This window comes from Prunus avium, chromosome 8, assembly GCF_965620075.1.
Source record: "Prunus avium chromosome 8, drPruAviu1.hap1.1, whole genome shotgun sequence".
In the NCBI taxonomy this organism is placed as follows: domain Eukaryota; kingdom Viridiplantae; phylum Streptophyta; class Magnoliopsida; order Rosales; family Rosaceae; genus Prunus; species Prunus avium.
This window is the reverse complement of record NC_142291.1, coordinates 26,757,151-26,766,738: the sequence shown is the minus strand read 5'-3', so window position 1 is coordinate 26,766,738 and position 9,588 is coordinate 26,757,151. Positions and strand designations below refer to the sequence as shown.

The 9,588-nt window shown below is 38.1% G+C and overlaps 1 protein-coding gene and 1 long non-coding RNA gene across 6 annotated transcripts; one reads left to right on the top strand and one right to left on the bottom strand.

Moving 5' to 3' along the window:
* The first annotated feature begins 128 nt into the window (after positions 1–128).
* LOC110750321 (uncharacterized) lies at positions 129–2,303 on the top strand. 5 transcript variants are annotated; one of them, XR_002525714.2, is made up of 4 exons: positions 133–415; positions 1,317–1,435; positions 1,604–1,894; positions 2,071–2,303. It is a non-coding gene; the product is annotated as an uncharacterized LOC110750321 (long non-coding RNA). The 5 variants fall into 5 exon arrangements; XR_002525713.2 differs by having other exon boundaries at positions 1,604–1,970; XR_015826121.1 differs by having other exon boundaries at positions 134–415; positions 1,604–1,736; positions 1,854–2,303.
* Positions 2,304–4,084: 1,781 nt separating this feature from the next.
* Positions 4,085–9,201, bottom strand: LOC110750341 (zinc knuckle (CCHC-type) family protein). The gene is made up of 4 exons (XM_021950650.2): positions 9,013–9,201; positions 6,881–7,090; positions 6,168–6,260; positions 4,085–4,904 (listed from the first exon to the last, which is right to left on the bottom strand). The coding sequence occupies exons 2-4, from the start codon at positions 7,006–7,008 to the stop codon at positions 4,340–4,342; spliced, it is 786 nt and encodes a 261-aa protein (XP_021806342.1). The 5' UTR covers positions 7,009–7,090; positions 9,013–9,201; the 3' UTR covers positions 4,085–4,339.
* Between the last annotated feature and the right edge of the window lie 387 nt (positions 9,202–9,588).

Genomic DNA, 9,588 nt, shown 5'->3' with positions numbered 1-9,588 from the left:
GTCACCGTTGGATCTAATCCAACGGATGAAAAGAAATCCAATCTTACAGTAGAAACGGGTAAAATAAAACCCGTATTTCTAATGACACCCGACCCGACTAAACCTTGAACTAAACTTACGTAGCGATGCCTTCTCTCCTCTCCTTGTCTCCAACCTGTGAAACAACTTCCTCTTCTTCCACACCAAGTCCACTATGGATGATCGCCGAGATCCAATCCCTCCCTCTCACATTCGCCTTTCTCTCTCTCTTTCTTTCTCAAATCTTGAGGCCAATCAAGAAAAAGATTGTACTGTCTTCATCTTCCTCCTTCCCATCAAGAAAAAGATTATTCGCTCAAAGAATCTACAGTCGCAACCTTCAATCTGCTACCTCCTCAATTTCATCCTGGTTTGTCTTGCTTGGTAGCCTAGAGAGGTAAATATGCAATTTTTTTTTTCTAAATCAGCGAAATTGGTGTACTGAAACCTGGGATTGTTAATGTAAATTAGAGAAAACCGATTTAATTGTAGCTTGGAAGTGAATCATCTAAGGAGAAAGGGTTTCTGTACTCGGTTCTCTTTTTGCTTTGTATCCATGGCATAATTAGTTTTTGTTATTTTTAGGCTTTGATTTTTTATTTATTTATTTATTGGAGTTTTAGGTTATAATATCGGCCTGTGATTTCTGCTGGTTTTCAGTTTTCTAGTTTCTAGTTAGACAAACCATTTGCAGAGAAGGAGAGGATTATATATTAATTCTGCACTGGCTGATGATTTTGTTTAATTTTCAGTTTGGCTGCTGCATTTTTTACTGATGAAGAAAATGAAATAGTGAATAGGTAAATGAAGACTAGTTCCAAGTTCATTGGCATGGTCTAGTCACTTAGAAATGGATTCAAGTTGGGAAGTTTTTTATTGGGTCCTTTGTTTTGATCATAAAAAAACTCTCCCAGTAGAGTAGTAAGATTGAATTACGCTTGAATTTACGGTCAACATAAATGAAAGTTTTTCACATTAGAGCGTTTTTGTTTTATTTAATTTGGCTACATTGATGAAGGGATTCGTTTCGCATCGGAATTTTGTTTTTGTTGCTTCCAAAACCACACTACTGTTTGCCATAATTTCCCACTTTCAAGCAACAGAGTTTTGGTGTTTTTCCCTCCAAATTCTTTCATACTACTAATTGATCATTTTCGTATAGTATCCAGCAATGGTAGACGAAAACAATTTCTGTAAGCAGCAGTTTATCTGTTTGCATTTAGTAATTTGTTTATGTATTTCTGTTCAGGCAATATATTAAGAACTGATTCTGTGTGTCTCTCCTTTTGGTCAATTAGGATTTGTTTCTTCAGCAAAAATGGTAACTAAAATGGTGGATCTGCCGGTCACTAAACCTAGTGGGTGAAACAATGCAGGCCGCAATGGCAGCTGCCGAAGTTCATGATGATGTCAAAAGGTATGCCTGTCAAAAGTTATTGGTGCTCCTGTTGGATCTGTCCTTGTTGGTTCCAAATGCTTTATTACTAAGATACTGTTGAGAATTCCTCTCGTAAAGATCAACAACACATCTTTTCTTTCTTTTTTTTTTATTGAAATTTGATTCATTGTTGCTTTTGCTTCTTAGCCTAGAAGGCTCAGGAAAACCTTAGGAGGTGGAATGAGACAGGTTGGTATCCTTTGTGCTGCTGCTTTGGTCGCTTTACATGAGAATGTTGCAAACCTCGACACCGATCACAAGAGAGCTAAGATTTTAGCAGGTGTATCCTCAGTCTACTTGATTTTGTATACCAAACTCTTGTTTGGAGAACAGCCATCGCCTTCTCTTCTCAAGCTCTATTCATGGATTTTCTTATATTTCCTTTTGATAAATTCAGAGGGACTAAATCAAATCAAAGAAATCGTTGAGACCAACATTGTGAGTATCATCTGCTCAAATTTAGTCTAGCCGGCCCTGAATTTATTTCTACCATTTACTTTTATCGTTCTTTCAGGTAAACATAATATATCATCACATTCACATGTTTGCATATCTGCAATTGCTCTCTCTCTTGTTGCCCAAATTTATGCTTCTTTTCTATGTAAATGTTGCAGCGAGCTCTGACTGGAGGCCATGATGAAAATGGAAACTATCAACACAAGTTCCACCCTTCTCTCTGTGTCTCCAACATGATTTCATCTACCTTTGAACATGCAATTATTCAATCTTTGCCAAACTTGTAAACTTCTGTGCTAGTTTCATTTGTAAGATTTTATGGTGGCAGAATTTAATGTGTTTTATTTTATTTTTTCATGTATATAACATGACAATCAAAGACTTTCACCCATCCTGCTTATCAATATTTGACTTTCTCTATTAAAATATCTGACTTATAATATGGGAATAATCCTTAATGTCGCCCAATTGAATCCATGATGAACGCTCAATCGATAGTGCCCATATAGAGGGGCTTTGCTCAGCACATACATAACACATAAATAGTGCCTCTATAGTGTCTTAGCAGCTGCCATCATCTTAATCTCTAAAGGTTAAAAATATAATTTTGACTTGAAAAAAAAATTCAAATAAGTTTTGAAACTCAAGTTTGTTTATATACTGTTATGTTGAATGTCATTACTCTTCCTCACTACAACTCTTCCTCCAATGATTTCTTAAAATTTCCCAAATTCAAATTTCGATTTTCACGCTTCATTGTTGGAGCAAATGACAGTAGGGTGGTACCATGAATAGTTGGATGGGCAAGGTTCAAAAAATGAGACAATTATCTTAACATCTATAAATACAAGAGATTTTGGCTTGTAAAGATATCATCTCTCATAGGGATGGGAACCTTAGAGCATCTACAGTTGGGGGGGTAAGGGGGTGTATGTTAAATATACACCCGTTATGATCGGAATCACCCGCAATGGGGGGGTGTATATGAATGTATAATTACATCACCACCTTGAGATGTATATTTAGATGCAATTGTACATCTTTTTTTTACATCTCTTGCAGGTGGGACCCATCTGCAAAAAGGAGAGGAAAAATGGAGAAAAGTGATTTTACACCCCCAAAAATACACCCCCCCTGTGGATGCTCTTAGCTTCAACTTCAATTGATATAGTAAAGGCAACTATGTGATCCATTGAGTCTAAAGCCAACTTGCATTCCTTAACACAAACGTTAAATACAAAACCATGCAAATTAATTTATACCAAGACAAACCGATAGAAAGCATTTTTTTAACCTATAGATATTAATTTATACCTTTGGAATCCTTATCCTTATTGCCATTCGTATTGTATTACTGAGATCTGATGACCACTATCTTAGTGTAAGATCCTTAATAAGCGGCATAGGTCATGGCATGGTTTCGGTGTTTTGCACCATACCAAGGCAAGTGAAATATGCAACGGTGATGCACATTGAAAACATGACAATGTTGGAGGAATATATGGAATCTGCTAGCATGGCCTTCGGAAGCTATTGACAACGTATGGCGAGCAGATGCGCAGCACATGATGAGCAGATGTGGGCAGTGTAGAGTGTGGACAGGCCTTGCACCAGACGTGGCAGGTGCAGGCAGACGTGCTGGGCAGGTACTCTGATGTGGCTCAAGCAATTTTTAGAGGTTTCAAGGGTCACACCTTACAAAACCAAACCAGACCAAACTAGATCGATTGTGTATTTTTTTATTTTTAAAAAATTATTTAAGTCCAATACTAAATTTTTAATCCCATAACTAATATTTCCTCAAGTCCAACTTCAAAGCACCTCTCTTTTCTAGGCCCAATCATCTCTCTTTGCATGAAATTATGTCATTTGTGATTTTTTATACCCAAAAAATAAATTTTTTGTTGTTATTTGTTAAAAAAAATTAATTTTAAAAAAATCTGGTCGAAGACCGAAAACTAGACCTACTTGTTTCTTAATTTTTTTTTATGTCAAAACCGAACCGAACCACACCGTTTGAATAGTACCAGTTCCTGTGTGAGGTGAAAACCAGACCGGACTATGCCCACCCCTACTTGGCACAAAAGAGCCTCACTTTCAAGAGTTCACAAGCTTCCAAATCATACATGATGTGAAAAGCAAGAAGAGAGACAGAAATCAGCAGACATCACATCCTCAGGCAACCCAATTACATACTGTTTTATTTATCAGTAATTGCCAAAAATTCAATACATAATCATACTAAGTCATCATCAATTATGTTCTAACGCAAAATAGGTACTCCACATTAACAGAAACACATCCTACCAAAACAAAGTCTCAATTCAACTCCTCAATAGTCTGAAGTTTCAACCTTCAATCTAAAACCTAAATCAGAACTGCTTGCTTGAGATAAAAGGTAAATTCCGTAACATCATCTGCCACTTATCAGTACCTCCTGGGGTAGCGATCCATAAATCTGCCAGAAGGGCACTCGTATGCCAGGTGTCCTCGTCCCCCACAGTTGTGACAGATCATCAAGGGGCCCATACAATCCCTGCTCATATGCCCAAGTTGTTGGCAGTTCCTACATACAATGTCACGATAACCGCCGCCGCGCATTCCACCTCCTCCACCTCCACCTCCACCTCCACCTCCACGCTGCTCTCCCAAGACATTGGCTCGGGGGCACTGTCTCGCCACATGCCCAGATACATTGCATAAGTTGCAGATGGGTTCATTTGGGCAATCACGTGCTAGGTGACCTGTCTTTCTACAGTTGTTACATGCTTTATCATTTGTGCAGTCAGCTGCAATATGACCCTGCTTGTAGCAGTTGTTGCACAACCTCAAGTCCCCAGGTGGCATTGGGGGAGCCGTGCAATCTCTAGCGCGATGTCCAGCCTTACCACAGGTGTGGCAGATGCCTTCATTTGGGCAGTTACTGGCCATGTGACCAGGTTCCCGGCAATTCCAACATAGCGACTTTGTAGTACACTCTGAAGCAATGTGCCTAGTAGAACATTAAATGGCACAAGCACAACTATGTCAGTAACAATCAATAGCGCCGTTAAACATGTAGCATATTTGTTTCACCTTAAAAAAAAAAAATTAAAGAAGAAGACATCTGCATGAGGCAGATCATTATTACTGCGAGATCAACCTTATTGAATCAATGAAACAATTAATTCACCCACCGCTTTCAACACAAGGTACTGCTACTTTGCTTTAAAATGGAAAACAGAACATTCTGAATTGTCTTAATATACCTAAAACCTGAAGATCTCCAAAATAATAACTTTTTCCCATCACCATAGTCTCACAGAAATAATGGTCGAAGATTAAAGCAGTCCTAAGAGCATGGAGACCGAGGTGGCTCCAGAAAATATGAAAAATTTGACAAATTGCCATGCATCAAAGCCTTGTTGTTGCTGGGGACCATGCATATTTCTCTCGAACTGTAGGTATTTTCTTAAAACCTTTATTGTCGTACTATTGGCACAGAGTTACGGGAGAAAGGGATATGAAAGTGATAGTGTTGGTGGCTAGTAATTGTCTAAAGTGGTGCAGGGAAAACATGCACTAACATATTAGTGGCAGCGGACAGAAACTGAAGTGGTAACAATGAAGATAAGTTGACAAGGGAAGACAGTAGCTGTGGGATGGTGGGGCGGTGTTGAGGCATGAAGTGGTAGGTGTTAATGTCAAAATTATAACAAAGATAGTGGGTGTTATTACGGCAACCTGCAGTGTTAAGGTTTATGTGATTTACCAGTGAAACTGAATGGTGGCAATAGTGGTATAATCATTGAAGACGGAAATGGTGGAGAACATGCTGTTATAACTAAACACGTGAAAGGATTAATATTATAATTATGATGGTGATAATAATTTCTGAACAGAAAAATGGGGGAAGAAACTTCAGTTTCTGAATTATCAGTAAAACTATGATTGAAATAGATCACTTGGTAGCAGAGACAGTAGCATTTGTCTTGCTGCAAAATGGTTCAGGTAGAGACAGTAGAGGGATGTAAGATGCAGTAAAGCAAAATTACATACTCAGTATTTGTATGTTTGGACTTCTAGCAATAACTAGCATATTTATTTCTCATAGATTTCAACTCTCTAGAAATTCTGGAACCCCAACCTCTTCAAACCCTCTCCCAGAAAACAAAAGGTCAAAAGAACAAACAAATAAAATGATTATAATGAATGCGGAGAAGCAAATAATGGAACATTATGATGTCCAATTGCAAGGCAAAATAAGTTTCCATACCCAGGAAGACCACAATTGTGACAAATTGCAACATTAGGGCATTCTCTAGCATAATGGCCTGGACGTTTGCAGTTCTTGCACAGATTGTCTCGGCTGGAAAAAAAAAATTGCAATAGATTAATTTCTGAGCAAAAACTAATGGCATTCCAAATTTCAAACCACTCCTTAATTTTAACTTATCATTAAGAAGAATCAGACCCATAATCACATCAAGAAACAAGCAAAACCAAAACATTCAGAGCGTGAAACTAAAGCACTCTGAAGTTTTAAAAAAATACCCAAAAAATGCAAAAAGTTGAAGGAGTTAATACATGTACGGAGCTAAATGTATCTGACAATACAAAAGTAAAAAGCTTACAGCCTTTGTGCACCACTGACATAAACAAAGCTACCTCTACAACCAAGATGATGGATACTTAATTACGTTGTTAAACAATCAATGGGATTGACATTTGTATTCGAAAACTTACAAAGGTCTAAACAAATGTACAACAAAGCAAAGCTCGTTATTAACCAGAGCCAAAATTAAGAAATATCAACTTCAAAAGGTCTTCTAAGATATATTCAAGTAGAGGTCTTACTCAACAGATACGGTTGATAGTAAGATTCTAGAACATCTCCAACGAAGACATGTTGACAGATTACTTTCCCCTTATCAACCCACATTTTACAAAGACGAGAAGAAATAAAATAATAGTCAAAAGCCATTAAACCTGAAACCCCGACGTCCTCCATCTCTCCTGTAAGGTGCATCGCGGTAGGAAAAGCGATCAGAACGGATCTTACGATCCGTAGGGCTCCTGCTCCTGCTCCTGCTTCGGCTCCTGCTGTCTGAACTCATGTTAAATTAATTCTTATTAAGACCTAGCTCCACTGACTTGAAACACCACCACAACCAACACCACACAGCTGCTGCCTCCTCCCTGTCCACATCACAACCACACCCATATTACAACCACACCCAAGATCATATCCATGAGTCAAAACCAAACCAACTACTTTCCCTTCATGGCAGAAAACACCATATCCCAACAAAGTACACAAAATTTTCAACAAGCAATCCATCTCACAAGAATTTAATGACCACCAGCCCCAGAACCTTATACTAAATACCCGATTTCTCAATCACATCCTTCAAAAGAAAGTCAAGCATCCGTTGCAAACAATCAGGGATTCCCACTAAAACTCGAGCTTACATCAACAGAAAGACTTTACCAAAACTCCAAGTTCTTGAAACCATCTAAGCAGATTGATCATTAAATAGTTGGTTAAACTAGCAGGAGAGCATGAAAAATATTGGGACTGGTTACTCATTGGCAAATAGGAGCATTTTAAGTTGCAGGCTGGAATAGGGAGGACACTCTCACGACTATATGAGTATCATATGATATAACATAGGAGAATTTAGTTGTTGAAGAAAATCAAAAGGACAACCAGCTAGCTGGTGACATCTTTCCATTGTAAAAATCTGCAGCCATTACATATCTCACCCTCTACTAATCAGAAAACATAATCTAGACCTTGTTGAAAATAGAAATCAACATTAAACTTGGAGACCTCAGAGAGTTTATAAAAGTTTTAAACAAAACCAAAAACTAGCATTGGATGTTTAAAGCCCCTGGAAGACCACAAACTTTTTTTAAACACAAAACTAAAGATCCAGGGGCTCCTAAATACACCATCAATAAATGATATTGCACGTTCAATCTATCCATCCATTTTCAAGAAGAAAAGCTCCTCATTCAACCTACTTGTAAGTTGCAACCACCTCTCCCATCCACTACCCATAAAATCCTTCAATTTTAAAAAATAGTCTTTCTGCACTTGTCCCCAAACACATTCTGGTGCTTCAAGCATGATCTAATCTGCTCTTGCAACAATACAAAATCACGGTGATGTATGGAATCAGAAGCATCTGACGAACTATGATATGATAGGAGAAAATTGAATCACATCTTCCACCAATGAACCAAATGGAAAAAGATAATGGAAGCAAAAACAAAATTGAAAGTAGCAGAGGCAAATCGGGAAGGCGCAGTCTTACTTCATTCCCCAAACCTTAACCTTTTGAAAAGATAATTCCCAAAAAGTAATATTTCTAAAGGATGACTCCCGAAATGAATGAATAGGAAACAGTGCCTTTTGATAATACGAACATTTACTAGTTGTACAAAACGTGCTTGTCTGAAAAAGGGCAGATTTCACTGAAGAAGTTGAGGGTGGGGGCAGGAACGGAAGGATATTGGTACTTCGTTAGCATAACTTCTGAATGAATCACATGAATGAGTTCACCATGCTATCTACAAAAAATTATTTGCGGTTATTGTTCTTAAGATTTCCCAAAACCTAGCCCAACTCTTGGCCAACCCATCTACTGTTAGGTCCAAAAATTCCCACTTTCTACGAGTATGCATATTCTATTGGCACTCTCTCAAAAGTGCACGTACATGTATGTGAATTTACATAATGTTCGTTTAACATGGGTATAACGTTAACAATATAAGGCTTGAGCCAAATTCTTGAAGTACACGCTTGCTATCGTAGCACTATATCAATTTGGCTTCAATGATCAGTACACTCACACAGAAAACCATAAAACCCTTAAAATCAAACCACTTACCACCCAGATTCAAAATTACACAGAAAATCCATAGCAGAAAGAAACCCAAATTCAAAGTAAACAAAAACAAACCTGAAACCCAAATTCAAGTAAACAAAAACAAACCTGAAACCCAAACAATATACTCCGGTGTTTTTAAATTCGACGTATACATACACCAAGATTAGCACTAACCCTAGAAATGGTATATAAGGGAAAGTGCAATGAAGAAGAAGAAGAACAAACCTGAGCCAAATAATACAGACGGGTGGTGCTACTGTGACTTCTATAGCACGACGAAGTAAAAAAATTTGCGGACCGAGAGAGAGAAATAGAGCGCTCTCAGCCTCTGAGACTGGCGATTCGTAGACGCACAACCGCTGAGCGTCGATGGTGATTTCGATCGTGGCTCGACTGAATTTTCAATTTTATGTGATTACCTAGAAGCCCATTCTTCCTTTTGGGCCCAAAATTGCTCTGGTTGAGTATAGTAACTAATTTGGCCTGGTCACCCTCGTTTTTTATTTTCAATTTAAAAAAAGTAATGCTAACTTTACCACATTATTATACCAATAATGTTGTTTATTTCACTATGACCAACGGAAGCTGCCGCCGCCACAGTGCTACAACTTGTACAAGCTCAACTTTGATGGCTCTATGCAATTTGCTATTGAGGCTCAAAAAATTCATAACTGGTTCCAAATATATTTCTAACCCAGTACGACACTTAACTTGAGAAGAAATCCGATTTGAGTACGCAAGAGTTCTTCATATGCGTTTGCATACGTGCCACGCCAATCAAATAAACAACACGCCACGCTA